Below are 26,103 nucleotides of genomic sequence, written 5' to 3' on the forward strand. Positions count from 1 at the left end.
CATAGTGCAGAGTACATGCTTTAGTCAAAAAGAGCTGAGTTCAAGTCTCACCTCTGGTCTACTTACTTACCTGTGTGACCTAGGCAAGTTACTTAATTTCTATAGGCCTAGTGTTCTCATTTGTAAATGAGAATTATAATAGTATTGTGAAAATTAAATGGGAGAAAGCATGGAAAAGCCTTACTTGGCATATAAGGCCTCAATAACTATTTGTCAGTAAGCAGTTCTTGGGCCCGTAATATATGTCGTGTGCCTACTAGCCACTGGGGATGGAGACAGGTTCAGGACATGGTGGCTGCCTCAGTAGAGTGTTCAGTGCAGAGGGATCAGTGAAAAAAGAATTACAAAGTAATATAATAAATGCATGCAAAGGACTATGGAGTACAAAAGGAATATTCTAAAGTGGCCAAGTTTTGCTCATTTTAAAGAAGAGTTGGTAGTGGCTTGTATATTTCAATTCATAAACTGCCATCATCTACTTGAAAATGAAATAACACACAGAATTAGTGACTTTATGGGCTCCCATAGAAGGCAGGACAAATGAAAAAGTCAGCGATACAATGTAAATGCTTCAAAAATAAAAACTAGAGTCAACTTGATATCTTGCCACATGTATCACATGGGTGCAGTGTTTTGGCTCCAGGTACCATATGGTGCATGGGTGAGAGGAGGCAGCTATTTTGCCTCATCATTCAGTGATGGCGAGGAGCTAGATTTGCCCATGGTGAGCATAGCAACACATGGTGGCAGGCAGGCCTTATAGCAGAGGCTTGTGTGTTTCTTTCTTGGCATGACAGGTGTTTGTGAAATGCCTCTTTTCCTCAATCACAGCCACATTTAGGAAATGTTGACTTGAAATTGAAAAAAAGGAAAAGATGTTCCAAATTCTCCAGTTCTGTACCACGTACTTATTCATTGCTTCTATTTCATATACTTTAAAAAAGGAACTAAAGTCAAACAGTGTAACTCCATTTCAAGAAGGAACACTTGAAGTGTGACCCACCAGTACTTTGCTAGCTTTAGGTTCATGAGACTCATTTTTAGGGGATGGACAGCCCAGGACAAGCATCCTCTCAGGAAGGGATCAATATCTTACCAGTTCATGTGCATCCTTCTAGGTTGGGAAAGCAATTGTGAAGGAAAATCATAACATGGCTGTTTCAGTATTTATTTCGTGTAATAGGGAAATGTCAGTATTAATACCATTTCTAAATATTCAGCATTCACAAAATAAAAATAGGCGAAATTAAATTATTATATTTCAAATATGAAAACTCACACTTATAAAAAATTTATATATGTATAATTCATATAGATCTGCTGCTGCTTTTGATTGAATAGCCTTCTTCACCTTCCTTAGAGCTGGCACTATGGTCCTTCCCTGGGGAGTGGGTCTTCTGGACCACCATCTCTGTGACCTTGGCTCTGATTCCTTTCTGAGGTAGTTTTGGCTTTCTTTCCAGCCAACCCACTCAACCAAGGGCATGGTAACCCTGCCCTCAATTTAACTCCTCTCCTCCCAAAGAGAGGTCAGTCTACTTCCAAACTGGGCTCTTTCAACAGGATTTGGAGGGAGGGCTTCAGGTGAGGAGAGCTGGGAGGGAGTAGGAGCTGGAGAAGGTGAGTGTTAAAGGGGAGCAGGGAGGACTTGTGGCAAGGGATTCAGGGAGAAGGTGTCAGAGAGAGTCAAAGAACTGCAGTGGGACTGGGGAGAGCCAGGAAATACAGACAAAGCTGTTAATGCTTAGAACAAAATAATCTCTTCTGAGAGGAAGATTTGAAAATTCTAAATATTGGCACCAGTTTAAAGTCTACTTCCCTGGGATACTCATGCCTTTTATAGGTACTTAGACTAGAAGACAACTTTGTACAGTGCTGTTTTATGGTGTGTGTGTTTTTTATTTTAGTGATTTCAGTTCCTAAATTCAAAATAATTAGATATGTAGCATGAGAGTGAGTCAAATTAGCATGGATTATATATGCATGATTTCATACCTTGTCTCACTGGACAGGAATTGTCTCTTTGATTAGTGTTACTCAGTCTAGGAAAATGTTCCAAGACTTGTAAAAGAACCTGTTTCTAAAGGATAAACAGGGTGGATTTTAATTGCTTTTTAAATGATTTCATATGACTATACACAAACATAAGAGGAGGTAGTATACACTTCTTATTTATATACCATTTAAACAATTATCAAACTGAACTAAATTTATAAATTAAATACAAACAAAACTCTTAAATCAGTGAAATACAAATTAGCCTCAGTGATTTAATGTGATGAGCAATAATGTCTTACTGGAAGCCAAACCTCCCTTGCACTGTGGATCCGTATTGCTTGCTGTCAGGCCTTGGGGCTTGAGGTCCTCTGGCTTATGCTACCCACCCTGGGATGACTCAGCTCTCTTTCTTTCTAGCTGCTATTAACCTTCATTTACATAGAGGGCCAGGACTTTCTGGCCCTTTCCTGGGTGAAAATGCATCACTTATAAAGGAAGACTGCTTTTCTTATAAGTCTTGGACAATTAATTATGACGTGGCACCAATGCAATAATTAAAATAAATGCAAATTATGTGGTAACACACCATTATAAGCAGGTCATTCAGAATGTGTTTTTATTGATTTTCTTTAGGATATTTATTTAAAAACCATTAAACTAAAAAAAAAAAAATCACATAGCACTCTCAGATCTCTGAGACTAAATCCATGGTTTTCTGTTAGAGAAATATTACTACAGGTCAGCATGATCTTTATTGCTGACATTTTTGTTTCTATTGTTGATGAATAATGCTTGCTACATAACCTAAAACTTTCAGAAGAGATTTCTTTTTTCCCCCCTAATAAATGAAACTAATGTACCTCTTAGATGTGTTTGTGGTTGTTTTTATCTGATGTTATTCCTCTCCTCAAAAATTTATTCAGATTTTATTCACATATTGATGGAGTGTCTTCTGTAGGCCAAACATTGGCCTAAGTGCTGAGTCAGGGACAGCTTTCTAAATAGTTGCTTTCTTTTAAGAGTAACAGCCTCAAGGGGCAGGTGTGTGTGCATGTGTATACTTGTGCGTGCGAGCTCACGCACGGAGGAAATGTATCATGCTGACAAATAAATGAAATTTGCATTATCTACTTGACTCAACAAAAGTAACCTCTGAAGCCAAGATCTTAGAGTTCCTGTTTTAGAGTTAGATTTCTTCTGTAAAAGAGAATTCTATTAATGCTGTGAATTATGAAGTTAGTTAAATGGTCTATAAGGGTCCTTTAAAAATTTTTAAAGATTGTTTTTAGTTTCTTTCTCATTCTATGTCCATCAAAACATCTGGTCTATTTCATCAAAAATCCAGTCAGCTATTCAAATGGGGTTAGTTTCATGGCCAAATAGTCAGATAGGTTATATGTTTTGTTATTTGTATTTCATATTTGTAAAGGGTAAAAAATTCAGGTTTTGCAATCCAAATAAGACTTTTTATTTTTTCTACACAGAAGGCTAGACCATCTATAATACAGGTAAATGATCCTTTTTAAATTTATTTATATATTTTTCCAGCAGTATTTTCTGTGAAATACTACAATATTGCCAATCATGTTTTATTTAGGATTCTGTAACACTTTGTTCCTACCCTTTCATCTTTGATGCCCAAGCCAAGACCAAAATGTTGCAGACGGATGCTGAACTACAGATGCAGGTATCACAATTTAAAAATTACTTCCTCTTCTTATCGTTTCTTTCAACCTACACATTCAGTTGTAATTTTTACTAATAAGAGAAAGTATATTTGGATGAGTTTCATTCTAACTGTTAGAACAATTATAACTTTTTTCAGTAATTTTATGTCAAATATAATATACGTAAATGCCCATTTACATAGATTGGGGTTTGGCAAGAGTTTTCATAAAAGGCCACATAGTAAATATTTTAACTTTGTGGGCCATACAGTCCACCTCAACTATTCAACTTTGTCGTAGCACAAAAAAGCAGTGATAGACAATATGTGAATGAATGAGCATGGCAATATTTCAATAAAACTTTATGTACACTGAAATTTGAATTTTGATATTTTCACATGTGAAATTCTCTTCTTTCAATTATTTTTCAAACATTAAAAAATGTAGAAACCATTGCAAGCTCAAGAGCTGTACAGAAACAGGCAACAGGGTAGATCTGGTCCAGTTGTCTGCTGTCCTCTGATAGAGATAGAGAGATAATTAAATGGATTTTGGTAATTCCTTATTGAATAAAAACTTGTTAAAAGATTTATTTTAAATACACATTTTTATTATAAAATAAAATAGATTTTGACAAGCCTGCAAAGACATTTGCAGATTACCAGTCCAAATCTACCAATCCTACTGTTGGTAGATATATAACTTCATTCATCTCTTTGTATATCTATACATATATATATCTGTTTTCACAGTGATATATTTATGATATTGACAATTTAAAGGTTTTCCAGAGAAAATTGACATTTTGCAAAGAATGAAAACCATTTAACAAGTGATTATTAGGTTTCTTTTCCTGTCATTTTTAAAGTCATGGTTTTCACCCATTCCTTATCATGTTTCTTCTATTATGATATCATTTCAGTCTTAATCAGCTTAAATCATTTGCTTGAAACTGGTTATGGATCACATGGTTCATGAACTTTCAATTAATCTCTTTGGATTCAGATTAGAAAGATTTTTATGTTTTGTAAACATGAGTTACTTAGAAAATCTAACTGGAAAAGTTAAGAGGAAAATAAAAAAGAACAAATAGAGATGCAGTCAGCCTGCTCTTCACCCACGCCAAGTGGAAGGGCACAGCTGGCTGCTGTCCCCACACACAGGTGCACTCTGACTAACTGTGTTCTTGATGTCCATTCCAGGTGGCGGTCAACGGAGCCAATCTGCAGAATGTCTTCATGCTTCTCACCTTGGAGCCTCTGCTGGCCAGAAGCCCCTTCCTGGTCCTTCACGTTCGCAGGAACAACCTTGTTGGTGATGCTCTAAGAGAGCTGAGCATTCATTCTGATATCGATCTGAAAAAGCCTCTCAAAGTGAGCTTTTCAGTAGATTCTTCTAAATACCTTCCTAGGTTTTCTTTAAACTGTGTTGACGAAGAAGCAAAGATCATACCATTAAAATTGTGGAGTACATCCATTCATTATTTCTTTCATTCATTTTACAAGAATTTAATCACCTCCTTCTGTCAAATCACCAAACAGAACATCTCAGTGTAACATCAGATAAAAATTCCAGTGGATTACTCAAGGTGTTATAGGGCTTTCTTTGTCTGCTGTCTTCAGTGTAGCTATTCCAGCTCTACCTCAAAGAAGCAAACAACAGCAAAACTAAAGCTTCAGCTAGTAAAACTGTCAAGCGAGCATCTAGGAAGTCTTTGGATGGCAAAGATTTCAGACAAGAAGGTAAAAAAGGAGAACAGAAAGGTAGTGAAATCATCTTGAAAGCTGCTGGCCTATTGTGACAGGCACTCTTAGTACCTTGAAATTATTAAGACGTTATGTTTCCTCATAGACTGCATGTTTGTGTTACTACTTATTGTATTCCTGGAGCTTAGCACAGTGCTTGATATACAGTAGGTGTTAATAATAGTGAATTATTTGCAGTTGTTTTAAGTCATTTATCTTTCCTTTCAGAAGACTTCCGTATCTCTGTTTTCAATCCTGTTGTAAACTCATTTCCAAAACATAATTGGCAAGAAACTGATGGTCTCCATGATATTGTCAACCTTTCCAAAATGTCCAATAAGTACCATCTGTCCCATAAATCTGCCTAGAAATTCTCCCAGAACTTCTGGGTTATATTTTTGATATTGCAAACAGAGGGGCCTCTCTTTGCCCCATTTTCAATCAGTAATGCAAATGAGACAGTTCTTGCCTTGTAGCAGGTTCGAGTTAAGTCTTCTGCTGGCATCCATATAATGGAAATCCTAGTGTCCCCACCTTTACTCTCGTTTTGCTCTAGGCAACCTTGAACTCGGTTACAAGGATAAGCTTTCTCAAATGCTGTTTTTACCTCTGTGCCTGAGCTTTTACCTATAAAATGGGGATGATAATAATAATCCCTATGCATGAGGCTGCTCTGAGAATTAGATCGATAGAGTTTAAGTGCTGGCCTGTAGCAAACTCTCAATAAACTCATGTTAGTTTGCTGTAGTTGTTACTGTGATGACCATCATGGATCCAGCATTCCCCATTATGGGTCTGTTTATAGGCCTGCTTGTAGCCCCTCACAGAGTTCAGGTCTGTACCTACTTAGAATGTCCTCCTCCTTTCCATATTCATCAATTTCTTCAAGAGCCCCTTTCTTTACCCAGGTTAATCATTGCCTTTCTCTATGTGCCAGAAGAGTTACTTCTCTATGTATTTGACTCTTTGAAAATAACATGTGTTCTCTAATGGATTCTTTTGTGTTCACCTTACTGCCCTGAATAGACGAAAAAATTTCAGTGGACATATGGCAAACTTCTCACTTTCTTTATATCCCTTGAAGTATCTAGTAAAAATTTTGTGTTTCTAAGTGCCTTGTTAATAATTAACAGATACACCTTACAGTTTTCACTGCATCAGTCTATGCTCTGTTATATCTCCCTTCCTTTGTCCTTGCTTTGGAAAGAATTCACTGAAAAAAGATAAAATACCAAAGATTTCTTTGAAGTATTAAATCTGCTTTCATTATTTCAAGGTAATCTTTGACGGTGAAGAAGCAGTGGATGCTGGTGGTGTCACAAAGGAGTTCTTTCTTTTACTGTTAAAAGAACTTTTGAATCCCATCTATGGAATGTTTACCTACTATCAGGATTCAAATCTCTTGTGGTTTTCAGATACGGTGAGTTAGTAATGTGCAAGTTAGATGGATAGAATTAAACTTTTTTTGTTTTGAGGCCAATTCCCAGACTTCTGACTTTGAAAAAGAAAGCATAAGAAAGGAAATAATTTAAAATGTCCAAATAATGTATCTAGTCTTCGTTTTTCACCTGTTGCTCGTTTTTCATAGTGCATTTTGTCTCTTTTCAGCCCCATTTTCATTTCTAGTAGGTAAGATCCAAATTTTATTAGCCTTTAAGGGTGAAAAGAGCACAGTATGATAAAGAAATTGGTTTTATTACATGTGGAAAGTAGTAGTTAAATGTCTTATTTTAATAACAATGATAGTATGTGTATGATTACTTATACAAATAAACACACTTTATTTTTGAAAATTCAATAGGAGAGCTAAGTTTTAAAGAGGCATTCTAATTTCAACGAGACTATAATTTACTACTTTTTCTACCAGAGTTTTCTCCCTACATCTGCACTGTCCAAAAAGATAGCCATTAGTCACATGTGGCCATTGAAATTTAAATTTTAATTAAAATTAATACTGAAGATTCATTTTCTTAGTTGTAGGCCACATTTCAAGTGGCTGCCACATGGGGGAGCACAGAATAGAATATTCCCATCACTGAAGAATGTACTATTGGACAGCATTGCCCACATGATGACAGTCATGCACCACATAATGATGCTTCTGTCAGCAGTGGACTGCACATACAATGGTGGCCCCATAAGATTGGCCTCATGAGATTATAATAGTGCTGAAAATTTCCTATCGTCTAGTGACACTGTAGCTGTTGTAATATTGTAGCCCAACACATACTCACGTTGGTGAGTGATGCTGGTGCGAACACACCTACTGCACTGCTGATCATATAAAAGTATAGCAATATAATTATGTACACTGCATAATACTTGATGATGACAATAAACAACCATGTTACTGGTTTATGTATTTACTGTACTTTTTAGCGTTATTTTAGAGTATTGTTTCTACTTTAAAAAAATGTTTGCTGTAAAACAGTATGCCGTCTTACTATAGTAGTGGCCTCACACATCTCGTGTTTACCGTGTCTATTGCATTTTTCTCTTAATGCTTAATTTAATCTCATGTCGTTTTGTATAGTAACATGCTCTACAGATTTGTAGCCTAGGATCACTAGGCTATATCATACAGCCTAGGTGTGTAGGAGGCTATCCCATCTAGGTTTCTGTAAGTGCACTCCATGATGATCTCACAAGGACAGAATCACCTGATGCATTTCTCAGAAGGCATCCCTGTCATTAAGTGGTGAATGACTGTATAAACTGTTTCTGTATCACTAGATGAGCTATAAATGCTTAACTTTGTCTATATTATATCTTTTGGGGACAATCAGATTTTTGTCAGGGATGTGCTTCTCTGAGAACGTAACTAAATATTAATAAGATCTTTATTTTTTTGTGCTTAAAATATTTTAGAGTAAAAGGCAGATTGTTTCGAGGGCTGCAAACACTGCATTTCTTTTTAACATATATGCATACATTCTGAAAAGTGTTTTGTAGAGCACAACTGGTTTCACTTGATTGGCATAACCTGTGGACTAGCTATCTACAACTCCACTGTGGTCGATCTCCACTTTCCGTTGGCTCTCTATAAGAAGTTACTGAATGTAAAGCCTGGCTTGGACGACTTAAAGGAGCTGTCACCCACTGAAGGAAGGTACAAAGCTAAAAGATAGATTGGTATGGGGAACTGCTCTGGCTGCCCCTGGCACAGGGATTAAAGGTTGCAAACACCACATGTGTACATTTGAGTTTATTGAACCATATGATTAGACTCTATCATGTATGCTGTTTTAAGGCATAGCTCCAGAGCTACTCGCTTAGAGTCCGTCACTCTAAGGGCAGAAGGAAAAAAAAGAAAAGGGAAGTCATAGCTGCCCAGGAATACAAATTAATCTCTGTTTTCCTTATTCTGAACAAAAAATAAGGACTTCGAGATCTGTCATGGTCCAGAAATGCAGGGCGAGAAAATATTGAAAAAGGGGCCTGTATTTTAAAAAAGTACATTTTTTCCCCTCTTTCTGTGCTTCTCTTTTCTGTGTGTCTCCTTTACTCTCACATTGTTATCACACAACACTTCTGGTCACCACCAGAAGTGCGGGTTTTTCATCCACACCACCAAGCAATTCTTCATGACACCGGGTGGGTATCCTATAGTTTAACTCAATTCTGACGCTGTCTACCTGGAGATAGTGTCAGATCCCATAGTTTAAGGGCTTGACCCCACAAGACTGTTATCACCTCTCTTCAGATTCCAGTCACAAGTACTAGGTCCCCAGATTATCTACAACTTCTCTTCGATTTGGCTACAAATCAGAGGGTCCCACAATCCCCTCCTCAGATTTGATTAATTTGCTAGAGCAACTCACAGAACTCAGGGAAACATGTTTACCAGTTTATTAAAAGATATGATAAAGTATACAGATGAAGAGCCAGATGAATAGGGCGAGGTCTGGAAGGGTCCTGAATGCAGGAGCTTCTGTCCCTGTGCATTTGGGGTGCATCACCTTCTCAGTGTGTGGATATGTTCACCAACCCAGAAGCTTTCTGAACTCCCTACTATTGGGGTTTTATGGAGGTTTCCTCACATAGGTGTGATCAATTATTACCTCCATTTCTAGCCCCTCTTTCCTCTCTAGAAAGTGGGGGGTGGGACTGAAAATTCCAAGCTCCTAATCACAGCTTGGTCTTATGACCAGCCCACATCCAGGATGCTCCTAGTGCTCTTACCACTTTGGAATATACAAGGGTTTTAGGAGCTGTGTGCCAGGAACTAGGAGCAGAGAACAGTGTATCTATTTTTCTGTCATCTCCCAGAGCCTTAAAAATATTAGTTTGAGTTATATAGTTCAAATACAATTCACCCACTTAGAGTATATAATTCAGTGACATTTAGTTTATTTACAGAGTTGTGCAGCCATCACCACAATTTTGGAACATTTTTATCACCTGAAAAAGAAACCTGGTGGTCCTTAGTCGTTCCCCGCAATCTCCTTATCCCACAAGCCCTAGGCAACTGCGAATCTACTTTCTGTCTCTACAGGCTTTCCTATTCTGGTTATTTCATATAAATGGAATTATACAATATATGGTCCTTTGTGTCTGGCTTCTTTCACACAGTATGTTTTCAAGGTTCATCCATGTTGTAACTCATATTAGTATTTTATTTCTTTTTATAGCCAAATATTCTTTTGTATGGATGGATATACTACATTATGTTTATCCATTCATTAGTTGATAGACATTTGGCTTGTTTCTACTTTTTGGCTATTACGGATAATGCTGTATGGACATTCTTGTGTAAGTTTTTGTGTATACATAAGTTTTCATTCCTGTTGGTTACATACCTATGAGTGGAATTACTGGATCATGTAGCAGCTCTATGTTTAGCCTTTTGAGGAACTGCCAGACAGTTTTTCAAAGTAGTGGAGCCATGTTTTTATGTCATTTTCTTTCTGGCTATTAAAAATCCTTTATTCCAAGTTTCTCTGTATTGATTTTAGGTAGCATAAGATCAAGTATATAAAAAGACACCATATCCTTGGCTTTCTGTAAACAGTGTAATCCTTTTGGCTTTATCAGGAAAGAACTTTTCTTTTTTCTTTTCTTTTTTTTTTTTTTACAGAGTACAGCTTTTAGGATGGAGATAGAGAAGAGTAGTCTCTAAGGTACCCTCTGGAAATGAGATTGTCACACCACTAGTATAGGACACCATTACTAAGAACCCCAAAAAGATGGGAGGGATGAGGCCACAGAAAGAGGAAGAGAAAATTTAGAAGGAATGTAAAAAAAATGGCAGAGGAGACCCAGGCAGGGTTAATTTTTTGGTTAACTGAAAGAGAAAGCTAGAGAGTAACAGAACTGTGCTCTATTTACTAGCCTGTCTGAGAACCATATATTTCAAGTAATGATTTTGGCCGTTTTACTGGTCATGAATTTAAATTTCACACCAAGAATTTTCTTTCTGGACAACTTTTGGTGAAAATGCCAGACTCAGAGCTTAGCAAAGAAGAGTGTACGCAGGAGGTCTAGCTACAACAATGTATTCTCTCGAGAGCTAAAATATGACTGTTATTGGAATAAACATACTCTTCTTAAACATGTTTCAATGTGCTTTAGTTTGACAGATAATAGTGTGTCTTCGCCATATAGAGAGCTTCTTGAACTAACAAGTAAGCCATTAAGATTCTTAAGCGGATGAGGAGATTCTGTAACTTCTTTTTTAATGATGGAAAGATCATTCTTCTAGTGCATATGGATGAAGCCAGTCTGTAGGATCTCTGTGGTACCATCTCCTCATATATAATTCCAAGCAGTAACAAGGTTAAAAGAATACAAGTGAGTCAGATGTAAATCCATCTGAACGTCTTCATAAATCCAGTAATATTTGTCAGTAGGAAAAGAGACTAATTAATGAGTGTCTTACAGGTCTACTGTCAAAAATCTTTTCAAGATATAGCTAACATAATTTTCTGTCACTCTGGATTTATGTTCATCTTCTTTCATAGTTTTCCCTTGCAGACAATCTGGACATGTGTCTGAGATAGAAACACCATTGCCATATCTGATTTGCCTCTTTTCCTTTCTCCATTGTTCTGTGATTAGGAGTCTTCAAGAACTTTTAGATTACCCTGGGGAAGATATAGAGGAGACTTTCTGCCTCAACTTTACGGTATGGATCTCCACAGTTTACTCATGATTGCAGCTGTCTCTTTTCTTATGCCTATGTCAGAATTCACGTTATTTTTTCTCCAAATCAAAGAATAAATTCAGGGACTTCTCTGAACCAAATTATTTTAGTCATAGTGTCTTAATTCAGTAAGTGTGTTGAGTATATGAATGAATGATTAATCTATGCACTGAGAAAATTACTGAAGCATTAATTCTCTTTACTGCTGATACACATATTCCTTTTCTGGTGTTCTTATGATTTTCTCTTTGACTGCATTTAGTGGCAGCTCCGAGTCTTCAAAGAGCTCTTTTAAGGTGCCAGTGTTTTTTGACTAGATTCTCTTTCTTCTCCCAAAAATTTTATATGGTAATAAGTAGTTATTAAGCAACATTTGTTCTTAAAACTTCTCCGTTATTTGGGTTCTGAAAAGTTAAGTGGTAAACAAAATTGAAACATTTCTTTTTTCCCCCTTAACTATAGATTTGTCGAGAAAGCTATGGAGTGATTGAACAGAAGAAGCTGATACCTGGGGGAGACAAAGTGACTGTGTGCAAGGACAACAGGTTAGTCCTGACCTTGGACTGTTGCAGATGTTGCTACCTTATTTCTCTGTACTTTTAAGACCACAACTGAAGTTAAATTTTAGTCCTTTCTGCAGAGGAATTAAGGGAAATAGAGTAAGAATTTGCAGATTTTAATGAATTTTTAATAGTAGAGGAAGCATTGAACTTGAATTCAGAAGATAACTGTTTTAATTCTAGATCTCCATCTTACTGGCTTTGACCCTGAGCAAATCGTATAAACTTTCTCATCTGCGAAATGGGGGTTGTAATAACTGCCCTGCCTACCTCCTGGGATGGTTGTAAGATTAAAGTGAGATCATTTGTAGGAAAACATTTTAGAGTGAATGAGCTCCCAGCATCTAGCACATGGTTTCCGATATCCAGCAGAGTGCCTGGCACAAAAATACTCCAAAAGTATGTGTTGAATAAATGAATGTTAAAAAGATGCTTACTATTGCTGTTGTTTTACTGCTGAAGAATTTGCAATATAGATTTTAATTAAATTATTCTTCTGCCTCATGAAAAGTAATTTAAGTACATCTGATTTTTCAGGATGATTTAACATGTCTGTGTTATCACTTTTAGAGGGAAAAAAAAATTAGTTTTGTTTACTTTTGTATTAAAAGTGAGGTGGCTGGCAATCTGCATATTAATTCAGCTTACAAACACTGAATGCTATGTGCCAGGCATGTTATTGGATATAGGAAATAAGTAACTTTTATCTTTAAGAATTCAAGATTAATTTGGAAAGGTCAATGTTAAGTGAATCACTGCATTAGATTATAATACATGTGATAGAGTAATTGGCCAAGTGTCATGGAACCAGGGGGAGAAGCTACAACGTTTTCACTGGATATCGAAGAATGTACATGTGGAAAACACAACCAACAGGTAGCTGACTCCGTACTCCCACTACCTTCATTCTGGTTCTCGCCACACTTTACCTGAGCTACCTCAACAGCCTCCTCATGGGACCCCTACACGTGGTCTATTTCCATATGGCCACCGGTTATCTTTCCAAAATTGGTCAACCACATCTCAGTCCAGATCCCATTTAAGGTCTTGACAACCTGATGCTATTGCACCCACCCTCCATCCACACACTAGACTCTACCCTATCAACACATGATATTCACATGATAAAGGACAATGAGTACTTACAGGTAGCTCAGGTAAAGTGTGGCGAGAACCAGAATGAAGGTAGCGGGCGTATGGAGTCATCTACCTGTTTGTTGTGTATTCACCAGGAGCTTGTGTCTGATTATATATGGATGGCACTAGAGAGGCATGTAATGACAACAATTCTGAGGTTTCTGATTTGTACAACTGACTAACAGGGTGCAGATTCTGTAGAGCAGGGTGGAAGGGAAAGAGTTCCATTTTGGATATGTTGATTTTGACATGTCTATGTGATACCCAGGTGATATTTAGAGATAAAAACTTGCATGCATTTCAAGAGAGAAGCCTTATATGAATATTTTATTAAGTTACTTATGCCAGCCTCAATCAGTGAATTTGAGTCTCTTACAACAAGAAGCATAAAGAAAGAAGTGGTGAAATAAAAAACAAGGACAGGAAAAATGTGCATTCTTAGAGGAGCTATATATATCAGAATAGAAGGTAGACTCTTGAAGATTTAGGGATCATTAGCACATTGGCTGGAGTTAAAGCCCTTGGCATAAAGAAGTGGTAAGACTTTGGAGAGAGATGGGAGGGTTATGAGTGAGGGAAGCCTTCACAGAAGAAAGCAAGCCTTCATTTAAGCTGTGGTAAAAGGTACAGATGTAGAGAAGCTGGATGCTGTTTTTAAGCATGTTGGGAAATTAAAACCAGTTCGCTCTAGGCTTTAGTTGGCTTCCTACTGGAAATAATTGCAAAGATGCAAGCAGAGATCCTATGAAATTTACTTTGTCTGAGCGATCTGCCTTGACTTCCTTCCATAAACCTTCCCTTTTGAAAATAGGAACAATAGAAAAACTGACAGACTTCCTTTTCCACCCTTTTACATTCTTAAAGACAGAAGCCAACATGGTCTAATGTAATAGTAACTTTTTTGTCACGTAAACCTTTCAGACTATCTAGGAAGCCTTAGCTTTGGAGAAAGTGTGACTAGAATACCAGAATTAAGTGAAATTGTGCAGAAGTTGCCACATACCCAACAAAAATGGCTTCAGATGGTGAAATTATCTTGGCTCTAGGAACATAATATAGAGGCTATTCTTGACTCAAGTAGTTGTTTCAATCAAAACTCTTACTTGATAAAAATCTCTTGGCACTAACAGCACTGTTGTTTCTTTATGTAACATTGGTACTTTATTAACAGCATATGATTTACTTTAAAAAAAATAAGGACAGGTGTATTATTCCGTACAATCTGGTAATGTTTTCAGAATTGAGAAATTTATGACAAATCAGAAAGTGGATTTGTCAGCACAGATGATTTCTCTTCTCTCCAAGTTCTGATGTTCAGTTTATAACATATATACGTATGTATGTATGTGATACATTATAGAGCATTTAGTCTTTCAAAAAACGTTTGGGCTTTTGCATCATTTCAGATAAAATAACGAGTGCACCATTTGTTAGAAGCTTTGATTGATACACTGGTTGGGAGAAAAGAATGATCTAGTGTAGGCATTGGCAGTGTGTGTGTGATGTAGTCTGCAGTTGAGACAGTTGTTGGGACAAAACTCTTTCTATAACTTTATAAAATTATTTCTCTTAGAGTATTTTTTGTCTCTGCATTTTTTGTTCTCTCTGGGTTGAGTTTTTCTCTTTCTGTTTCTCTATCTCTTTCCCTTCCACTCTCACTGTCTCCCCTTATTCCATAAACATTTCTTTGAATCAGCAATTAAATTGACTCAATAGTTGAGAGGCAAACTATGTACGAATACTGAACTATAACACAATTTGTTTAGAGCAATAAGCTGCTCTCATTTGCAGCCATAAATGAAATATGAAGACACAATTGAGTGGTTGAATCTGAAGGAGTTCAGAAAAATCAACTTGGACAGAAGCGTCTGGGAGTAGAGATACGGGAGAGAGCTGGGAAGCATACTAAGATTTGAATATTAGAAAGTAGAGAAGAGGACGTAATAACAGTGAAAGGTTCTCTGTAAAGTGATGGCTGAGTCTTGTTATTTCTGCAGAGGACAGTGAGTAGTGAGTGAGTGGGGTGTGAGCGTGGATAGGGGACATTGCTGAGAGAAGCTTCATTTTAATGTCGAATCCATAGTTGCTTAGCTGGGAATTAGATTGTAGAATCTGAAAATTAGAGAAGTTCAGACTTCATTCAGCAGGTAATAAGAAGCCATCGTTGGTTTGTAAGCAAAAGAGTAGCATGTTAGAAGTGAGTGAGTCTGTGGCACACTTCCTTTTTTCACCTTCTCTTTTCCTTTCTCCACTGTTTATATTTGTTGCTGACACATACTCCCTCAGGGACATTACTGAACCCCATGAGTGGTGCTCCGAATGAGTGAGGAGAACATGCTTTATTTAAAAGGCATGTGGGTTCTTTTTCTCTTACTTTGCAGTTACTTGCCCCTAGTTGACATCAGGGCTGCTCCTACAGAAAAAAAAAAATTTGATAAGGATATTCTGACAACACAAAGGTTCCTTAAAAGAAAGACAGCACATAAATTCAAGAGGGTAAAAGAAGGAAACCTACATTATCCTTTTACTTGTATTACTGTTACCATGGCTTTCTTAAGGCTTCAGAAGTTTTCAAGTACAGTAAAGAGTGCCATTATTTTAAATATTGTCAGGTGGAGGGGGAGATTCCCATTTTTATTGCCAGTTCCCTTGAGATTCAAGGATAGAACAGCTTCTGTGTTGGGTGAAGTTAGGTTTTGGCTTTTCTGGGCCACAAGCACTGTTTTGAGTACCCAGTGGCCTCACCCACACTGCTTTAGGCACTATTGTACATGCCTCTGTACTTGTTGACGGGAGGCAGACCCTATTGCTATCACACAGTTACCTGTTGGACAGACTTCCAAGAACCTAGCGTGGTTACTGCCACATTACTTGCTAATGCTGTCTTGTTTAGGGACAATCTTAAAAAGACATGAGTGACTTTTTTTTTTTTTTTTTTTATGGTGCAAAAAGCAGAAATCTTATCAGCAAAACATGTTGAGATCCTGGTAAGAAAGATTGTATATGATTGTAAAAGATTAATCATTGCAGCTGTCCTTTCCTTTTGTCTGTTGTTATATGCCACACATAATCTCATCACAAGGGGTCCTTTTTGGGTATTTCTTAGATCAGTCTAAGAAAATTAAATGAAAGAAATATAAGAGTAATACCTGCTGGATTTTGAACTTGGCAGCTATGTACAGATATGCTGGCATTGAAGCTATTTTCATTGAGTTAATAGTAAGATATTTACTGTCACCGCTGCCCTGGAGGAAAATGACAGAAGGGTACCAATTCTGTATCCATAATTAGTTATATTCCATTAGGTCTTAAAAATACTTTCTATCCCTGGACAAGAGCTGCAGAGAGTCAAATGAGTTGTAGCATTCAGGCAAAAGAACCCCATGGGTAATTGCTAGTGGCTGCATCATAGCCAAAACTTGCTACAGCTGGTAGTCATATCTGGGTAATACTGTATTACATGGCTACTCATGGTTAAGTATTTCTCACACTCTATAACATGGCATTATTACCATTAATGAAAAACTCATATATCATTCTAGATTCCCCAAATTCGCCTCAATTTAATGCAATCAAGTTAAATGTAATCAATATCTTCTCTCATGTCCCCTATATTAAAAAAGAGGTGGGGAGAGGATGGAGAGATTAGTAAAAAGACCACACAATAAGAAATGCCAAGCTTAAGGTAAGTACTCCAAAGGATACCTAAACCTGAGTATAAAACCCATACATGACAAACACTGTAGTTCCTTAAGATTTACTGAAGTTTGGACTGCTTACAGACTTCAGTTGATCTCTTGAGATACAGTCTGTGAAAGTTGTAATCTTTAAGATCTGCATTGTATTTGCGCTGACTATTATTAGGAACAGCAGATAATTAAATGCCGGTAACATTTCTTGAGAGCTTATGTGCATCAGGCACTAGTCTAAGTACTTCACATGTACTTAGAATTCCTTTTCACTTTATGGATGAAGAAAACCGAGGCATAGAGAAGCATAAGTCACTTGTTCAAGGTTACACAGCCAGAAGTCCAGGATTCAAGAACAGAGCCAGAATTTAAAGCCAAGCAGTCTGAGCGAGAGCTTGTGCTCCAGGAGCATCAGCACACTGCCTGTAAGAGGCCAAGACAGGGCTCCAGGGTGTCTTTTACACACCCCCGCCCACCAAAGAAACATGACTTTTGAAGAGTTTGTTGTTTTCTTTTACACAGACTATGTAATTTTTTTAAAAAACAAAGTTGGCATAGTTAAAAAATACTATGATAAAATTGTATGTCTGAATTTTTAAACTTAGGTCCAGACAGTTCAAAGCACTCATGGATACCCTTAATGGCTGCACAGTCTGCCATGTGAATGTGTATTTTCTAGTCTTTCACTTTCAGGTATTTGGCTTGTTGCTATGTTCTTTGTATTTCTCTTTTTCGTCTATTCTTCATTTTTAATAAGACTGTATGAAACATCTTTAGTTATAAAGCATTGTTTGCCTTTAAAATTGCTTTTTAGTGAAAGGCCCCAGCGGTGAAATTGAATTAGTGTATATCATTTCGAAGCTGTTGATAGATATTTTTGCTAAATTGATTTTTTTAATGAATTATACCAGCTTATACATTAACATCAATGTATGAGAGTATCCATTTTACCTAATTTTTACACTATTTTCTTTAAAAAATATCTAATTTTATAAAGAAATTTGATTTCATTTGCAAAATTGTATTACTTCCATATGTTGGTTGCTTTACATATGCTACACAGCACTGATCCACTTTACTGATGGTTACCTCTAAAATATTTTTGTTTAAAAAATGTGAATTAGTTAGAAGCGATGGTTGCATAACATTGTGAATGTGCTAAATGCCACTGCATTGTTCATTTAAAGTGGTTATGTTTTGTGAATTTCACCTCCATACGAAAAAAGTGTATACGTGTGAGCATGTGCATATGTTTCCGTGTATGCGCTGAGTATAAACTGTTAGGCAGAGAGAGCTGCTGTGCCCTGCTTGGGCAGTGAGCATCAGTACGCTGCAGTTTTCTGCAGAATGCTCTTGGAGACTGAGTTTAAATGTGTGCACGTTGCCTTTCTTTCTGCCAGTTATTTTGTGCGTTGCTTACTAATTTGAGCTTAGATTAAAAATGGTTGATGAATGATAGTATTTGACCTGCCTTGGAAGGAAGGTATCCTGCTAGACATTAACATGCAAGTTTTATGGCTGCCTGAGGAATGATCAGATAAGCACTGCAGGAAACAGAGGGTAAAGATCAATCCAGTTAGGAAATGGTGGAAATCGCTTGACTTTGTGATAAATGTGCCTGTATCCTGGGAAAATTGGCCAACAGTGTTATGAAGACAGGTAGTTAGAAAACCCTATACATAGCTAAAGTTGTGCAAGTGAAAGAAAAATTGCTGCCCAGAGCGTACAGCTGGGAACGCATATACTCCAGACCTCCCTGGAGCCCTGGTCCACATAGTACCACCCTGTCAGGACAGGTCTTTCTGCCCCAAGGGTTACAGTATTTCCTCTTTTTAAAGTAGTTCTTTATGTATTCTCTATTGGGACTAAATGATTTTCACATAATTTGTATTAACTCTATTATATTAAGACTGTTAACTCTTTGCCATCCATATTTATTGCAGGTTCTCTGTTGTTTGCTTTTGAAAATGAGTGTTTGTTATGTTTAAATCTTTATAATTTATTATTTTTTGTTTTTATGTTTGTTGATTATTGTTTTTTTGGTTTTATATCACTTTAATCTTAGCCTTTCCCTGTCCAGTAATTGCTAAATATTTAATGTATTTTCTTTAAAAAAATTTTTTCGAGTCCATATTCTAAGGTAAAAATCCAAATTGTTTCCATATTGCTAGTTTTCTTAGCTATTTTTACAGGTAACCATTAGGGTAATGAAGTTCCAGTTGTAGTTTGGGTTTTGATTAGAAGTGTGATAAATTAAAAGTTAACTTGGAAAGAACTGACACTTTTGTATATTTAATCTTTCCATTCAAAGGCCCATTTTACATTTCTTTGTATACATGTTTACATATTTTTATTAGAAAGTTTTTATAAATATTTTGATTTCTTATTGTACTGTGTGAGAGCTTCTTCCCTATATTTTTATCATTAATAGTGCCTAGAAAGAGTTATTGGTTTTTGTGTATTTATCTGGTAACTGGTCAGTTCCTCAAACTTATTAAATGTAATTTCAGTTGATTCTTTTCGGTTTTCTATATATAATCACATGTCTGAAGAAAAAATTTCACCCAATAATTATGCCCCTTAATGTGTTATTCACTTTTGTTTTGCCGGCTCTAGAAAAATGTTAAATGACAACATCTTATTCCTAGAGATAAGAAATGAATATTGAATTTTATTGTTTTTTTGTTTTGTTTTTGCTTCTATTAAGATAATCATATGATTAAGATAACCACTGACTTTTTAACCATCGACTTCCTATGTTATATATTACTTTGATTTTCTCTTTTGGTTGGCTTGGCCCTAAGGAGAATTAATATTACCTTAGGGTTTTACTAAACTAATGCCATTAGCAACAGGTCAGAGCTGCCTTCCATTCCCTCAGGTAAAGCAGTCTAATTTTGCTACTGTGCAATTTTAACATTTAAGGGAAATGGAAGAAAGTGCACCTAAGTTTTAAAAATTCTTTGGCAGCTTTAATATTTTTTAAAATTAGTTTTACTTTATTCAGAATGCCCAAATGCAAAGTTGAAATAGCCTTTATTACATATTCATAATGTCACATTAAAGTCATTTATCCTTTCTGGGAGGAAGTCTAAACCTAATTTTATATTGAAGAAACCAAAACCAAGACAGTTTACAGAATCTCCTGTGTTTCTGAATTAAAAGCTACCGCCCTTTTTCTGACAATAAGGAATCGTAAACTTAAGAATATAATAATGTCCATCTTCTACCCTTTTGTAACTGTGGGAGAATGGGGATTGAATTTCCAATCAGTGTCTCTATATTTCATGTAATAATAACTGAACTTTCTTGAGCACTTTCAGATACTGTTCTATGGGCTTTGTGTGTATTAACTCATTACTGTCCATAATAACCTGTGAGGAAAGAGAGTATTATTCCTCCTTATATGAGGAGAAAGTGAACATATATTAACTGAATTGCCCAAAGTTTATTGCTAATAGGAGCCAGAGCTGGGATTTGATTCCAGGCAGGCACAGTATCAAGTCCTTTGTTTTTCGAAAATACTGTTTTATTAACACCACAGTGGTAAACAATTTTATGCTTGTTTCTTTATACATCACCGGATCACACATATTCAAAACCCACAAAGAAGCTAAAAGTCTTTACATTAAATGTGTCCTTCCTAAAAATCCTTAACTATATGCCAGTCTGTCCTCAAGCAGTAAAATTTGATTTTGCACCATTTTATATTTAATATATCACATTTACATAGCAAAATAATGAAGGCACAGCTAATACAAACAAACTTAAACCCTTTCTACTTCTGAGCTGGGGTAGGGACACACATTTGGGTTGGTTCTTCAAGTATTTTCTCCAAACATTAGCTTCAGTGAAGAGTTCTGATAATTTTCACAGCTACATTCTAAAAGCTACATGACAAAAAGACATCACAAGGATCAAACTACATAACACCGGATACACATGCTTTACAGAATCTGCTACATTCTATATCTCTTTAAGAAATTAAGATTTCTAAAATGCTAGTAAAGGGATTTAATACTTAAACATTTGGGGTTTTTTTCAACACTTCTGTAAATAGACACTACCAAGAGAACACATAATCATGAGACTGTAAGTAATGAACACATATGTTGACAATATTATACAAGTTATACACCCTCCTTTTCAGAACCATGTTGTTTCTCTGCATTCAGGCATTCAAACATTCTTTAGAATTTGAAGTGGCAGTTTTCCAGGCCTCATTAACAGTACTGTCATGATCTCCATCACAGCCTTCCTCCATACCATCACTCTTCTCTGAAGTGTAAAGCTGATGTCTGGGTTACAAAAGCAAAGTCTTATAGATGAGTTTTTTCTTGAGTTCTACTTTTTCTGCACTGGAAAATTTCAGAACTAAAGAAATCGAAGAATTAAGCACTGAGAACATGTTCAGTCTTGGCTTGGGTGTTCCGTGTGTAGTGTGATGATAGTGTGATGAATGGGCTTTAAAGTGACATTCTTTACTTCACATCTACTTAACACCCTTAATAAGCCTCGGTTCCTGTCCTCACAGAAGAGACCATGAAAAAAATCATTTTTAATTTAACTCGTTTTCTTCTACACCTTTTGATATATTTGTGTTCAAAATGAAAAGAAAATTTGAAATGGTCTGGCCAGGATCTCCGATTGCTTCAATTTATTTTTTTAGGAATGTCAGAATTGATTTACATTGTATTTTGGTCCAAAACCTGAGCCTTTTTAAGTTCACCAATATTCAAAAAAAAAAAAAAAATCAGTTTTCTTCGTCGTCATTCTCCTCTCCACTTTCTGCCCCCCCTTATTTCCTGGCGTCATCGGGCACCGCGGAGTGGGGACCCTCGTCTTCGGCAGCCGCAGCCTCTGCCGCAGTGTCCTCCTCCCCTTCCTCGTCGTCCTCCCCCTCCTCTTCGTCCTCATACTCTTCCTCGTCGTCCCCCTCCTCCTCACCCTCCAAGGTCCATGCACATCCCTCCATCTCACCAGTGAGCTCCTGGATCTTGGCGAGTAAGGGCTTGTAGATGTCATTATACTTTTTCTCCAGAGCCTGAAATTCCTTATCAAATTTGGCTTCTATCTTATCGCATCGCTTCTGCAGCTTTTTGAGGGCCAGGACTCGGCATTTCACCGAGTTAGGTAGGCTCTCGATAAAGTCGTTTTTAGGCTTTGGCGCATTCTCCGCAGGAGTCTGGGGCTCCTCCGCTGTCTGACGGGCAGCGCTGTCAGAGTCGCCCGCTGCGCTGTCAGGGTCTCGCCGCTGCGCACCGCCTTCCGCCATTACCTCCTCCGCCGTCGCTGCCGCCTCCGGCGCGGCCGCCTGGCTCGGCTCCGCAGGTGCCTGGTTCTCCGAGTCGGCCATGGTAGAGAAGCAGCAGAGGTCTAGGTAGCTCTGGCGGAGACCTGCGCCTGAGCTGCACCAGAGCAATCTTGCGGATGCGGCAAGTGGCGGTGACGTCGGCCGCGGCGGTGACGTTGGCCATGGCCCCGCCCTTTCAGCTCGGGTCCCGGACTGGCGCGATAGGATCCGCTGATGGTCGTGCCCGCGTATTGCGCCAGCTTCCTCCTGTTGCTACCCTGGCATCGCCGCTGACGTCAGAACCCGCCGCTTAGACACCTTCCCCCAAGTCTTCCCACCTGCCTGCCTTGCTGTAAAGCTGAGCCGGGAATGGCAGCAGGTGTCCGGGACACTTTTTCAGGAGCTGCTTGGACCACCCAGGTCCTTACATCTATCAAGACACCTGTCTTGGCTTTTGTCTGTATCATCCTATAGCTGGCATTGGTCTGCCTTGGTGTAGGGTATCTCTGGCTTACTTGTGTGGAGTCAGCTTTGATCACCTCTCACATTCTCCAGATTACTTTCAAGAAAGTGGACAAACGGGAGAACTGACTCCATATCACCTTCTTTGAGACCTGGGTACATGTATGTGGATAGGACAGCTTGCATGTCCTTCTGCCCACCCAAAAGCCCCCCACCTCTGTTCTCCCTGCCCTTAGCTATGTCTTAGCCTAGTGGTATATATACTGGTGGCAAGATCATTCAGCAATATGGGTCCTGGAATCAGTTTTGGAGCTATTTGGGTAGGAAACCTCATGACACCGGGTATTCTGGAATGTGTTCTAGAAGGTTCCTCAAAATCCCTGGCCTGTGGGGAGGAATAAGGCTAGAGGAGGGCCAACGAGAACATGGCCCTCTAACGCCTGAGGCCCAGGGCAAGGCTTTATTTAGTATGTATTGAAGACGAAGTATATATTGTATTTAATATTGCGGTTCTTTGGGGACACGCAGACACACGTGTACACAAAGATCTTGTCCCTAAGGCACTCCACAGTTCATCATCTGCTCTGCGAGTCTTGCTTATGATTTGTATCTGAGAACATTGAAAACAATCTTGAATAGCGAACTCTTGTGAGTAGATATTTTAGTTCCTTACCTTATTTATTAAACAAAAAACGACAGCTTCTTGAATAAGGATGAGGGGACATATTTTCAATATAGAAGACCAGTAATAGGGCTGAGAATTCCTCAAGAATGTTTTCAAATTCAGCATTACTGATTTCAGTGCTTTTCTTTCACTGTATAGGGACTTGCTGAAGCTTTTCCATCAAGCATATGAATGTTAATAGATTATTCCCCAAAGTACATTTGGTGCTATCTTTTAGTTCTTATGAATATTAGTTATGATATATAAAACACTCAGTGCTGACATACTGCAAGCACTTAATAAGTGTTTTGATTTTTTTTTTACAAAATATTTCATTCATTAATATGCAGAAGCAATCTGTAATAATCCTCTTTTAGAAAAAAACATCTTTGTGCTCTTCTCCAGAGAAAGTAATCATATAGAATAGACCCAATATATTTCCATTAGCAAACCCTAGTTTTTTTATGTACTTGTGATTCCTATTATTTCTTAATTCTGTTCTAGATAATTTACTTTCTCCTTCCCTGTTACCATTTGTGATGACTGAGTTTTATTGTTCATGCTGAACTTTCAGTCTTAGCCCTGACTGAATTTAATGTAATAATATATCTATATTTAGTTGGCTGACACTATACATATTCCATATACCACCCATGTAGTCCATGTATCATCTCTCGATGGCTGCAGCTACCTTGAAGTTAGGAATGCTTGATCTCATTTTAAAGATAGAGAACTTAAAAGCAGAAAAATAAAGTGAAATAAATATTCTATTACTATATCTATCACTAGAGTGGTGAAACAGGCAGAAACCAGGTCCTCTAACTCCCATAGTATGGAAGGTGTGATAAACTTAAAAAATTTTTTCAGTCAAATCTACTTGACTAACTTAAATTGCTCAAGACAACCAGGATGTGCTCATCTTTTAGTATTTTTATGTTCTCAACTTAAAAAAATCTTGAAATGTAGTGTTAAGCTAGGCTATTTATTTAAATCTTTTATTGATATAACATGTATAATAAAATTCAGCCTTTTTAGAGTGCTTTGACAAATACAGCCTTGTAAATACTATAGTAATTGAGATGTAGAACAGTAACATCATCCCTCCAAATTCCCTCATGGTTTTCTCCTTACTGCCAACCCTGGTGATCACTGATCTGTTTTCCATTTCTATAATTCTGTCTCTCCCCCCACCACACCCCCCGCCTGCCCCCAGAATATCATATTAATAGAATGTCTATGTAGCCTTTTGAGGATGGCCTTTTTCATTCAGCATAATGCTTTTGAGATTCATCGGTGGTATTGTGTACATTAGTAGTTTGTTCCTTTTTATAACTGAGTAATATCCCTATCTGAGTCATTTCCAGTTTTTTGTGATGATAAATAATGCTGTGATTAACATACCTCTACAGGTTTCTGTGTGAATGTAAATTTTCCGTTGGGTAAATATCTAGAAGTGGTAAATGTAGGTTTAACTTTTTAAGAAACTTCCACACTGATTTGCAAAGTGGCTGTATCATTTCGCTTCCACACCAGCAATGTATGAGAGTTGCAGTTGTTCCACATCTTCACCAGCATTTGCTATTGTTGTCTGTCCTCACCGCCCCCCATCTAGTAACCGTGTATGGTATCCTTAATGTTTGAAAATCAGTATCTTCCAGTGTGCTTATGTGTCATTCATCTATAATCCTTAAGTCTTTTCCTCTGTTTTCTGAATTGAGGTTTTATTAATTTTTAAATGTTTTTAAATATTCGGGACACAAATTGTTTGTGAGATGTTTTGTAAACATTTTCTTCCTGTCTGTGGCTTGTTTTTTCATTTTTGTAACAATGTCTTCAAAAAGCAGAAATTTAAAATTTTGATAAATTTTTCTTTTATTGATTTTTCTTTTATGGATTATGTTTTTAGTGTCATGTCCAAGAAATCTTTGCCAAATCCAAGGCTATAAAGATTTGTTCCTATGTTTTCTTCTCAAAGTTTTATAATTTTAAGTTTCACATTTATACTGTGATCCATAGTAAATTAACTTTTACATAGGTTTGAGGTGTATGGCTATATACTTTTTGTGTATGGATATTTTGTTGCTCCAGTACCATTTATTGAAAGCACTGTCCTTTCTCCACTGAATTGCTTTTGCATATTTGTCAAAAGCTAATTGAATGTGGGCCTTTTCTCTATTCTGTTGCATTGATTAATGTGTCTGTCTTTTTACCAATACCACAGTTGGTAACCGTAGCTTTATAATATTTAAAGTCATGATATTAGGTAATGTGAGTCCTCTTAACTTTATTCTTTTTCAAAATTGTTTTGGCTCTTCTAGTTCCTTTGGCTTTCTGTATAAATTTCTGAATTAGTTCAACAGGTTTTAAAACGACTTTTACTAGAGTTTGGATTCAGACTTCTAAAAACCATAGGCCATGCATGTAGTACCTCCTCTTTTAAATTTATGTTTAAAAATTGTGTCACCTTGCTGAGTTGTCTCATTTTGTGTGTTTTATGGACTCTAGTGTAAACTGGGGCTGCAGAAACACACAGTTGTGAATAGTGTAGATGAACTATATCATGTTATCGAGTTTATCTTAGCACATTACAGTTTCTTATGAAGCTGTCACTTTGGAAGTGAAAAGAAGTAAGGCAGGGGGTAAAGGAGGGCACTTTGGTTAGATGGTTGGGAGCATAGATCTGTACTCAGACATCTGGCTTCAATTTCTGCCTCTGCCTTTATATTAGTTGTTTGTCTTAGATTCA

At 37.2% G+C, this 26,103-nt stretch overlaps 2 protein-coding genes across 12 annotated transcripts in view; one reads left to right on the plus strand and one right to left on the minus strand.

Moving 5' to 3' along the window:
* The window catches only part of HERC3 (HECT and RLD domain containing E3 ubiquitin protein ligase 3), a 118,538-nt gene that overhangs the window by 82,280 nt on the left and 10,155 nt on the right, over nucleotides 1–26,103 (plus strand). For all 11 annotated transcript variants that reach the window (XM_039845686.1, XM_039845681.1, XM_039845688.1 and 8 more), the window contains 7 exons: nucleotides 3,483–3,506; nucleotides 3,596–3,685; nucleotides 4,868–5,038; nucleotides 6,687–6,830; nucleotides 8,353–8,519; nucleotides 11,468–11,534; nucleotides 12,015–12,097. In XM_039845686.1, coding sequence (XP_039701620.1) covers nucleotides 3,483–3,506; nucleotides 3,596–3,685; nucleotides 4,868–5,038; nucleotides 6,687–6,830; nucleotides 8,353–8,519; nucleotides 11,468–11,534; nucleotides 12,015–12,097 — 746 coding nt within the window. The remainder of the gene's footprint in view (nucleotides 1–3,482; nucleotides 3,507–3,595; nucleotides 3,686–4,867; nucleotides 5,039–6,686; nucleotides 6,831–8,352; nucleotides 8,520–11,467; nucleotides 11,535–12,014; nucleotides 12,098–26,103) is intronic.
* Nucleotides 20,200–23,714, minus strand: NAP1L5 (nucleosome assembly protein 1 like 5). Its single transcript, XM_039845704.1, has one exon. The coding sequence runs from the start codon at nucleotides 22,292–22,294 to the stop codon at nucleotides 21,737–21,739; it is 558 nt and encodes a 185-aa protein (XP_039701638.1). The 5' UTR covers nucleotides 22,295–23,714; the 3' UTR covers nucleotides 20,200–21,736.

This window comes from Pteropus medius, unplaced genomic scaffold (genome assembly GCF_902729225.1).
Source record: "Pteropus medius unplaced genomic scaffold, Ma_sr-lr_union100, whole genome shotgun sequence".
Classification (NCBI taxonomy): Eukaryota; Metazoa; Chordata; class Mammalia; order Chiroptera; family Pteropodidae; genus Pteropus; species Pteropus medius.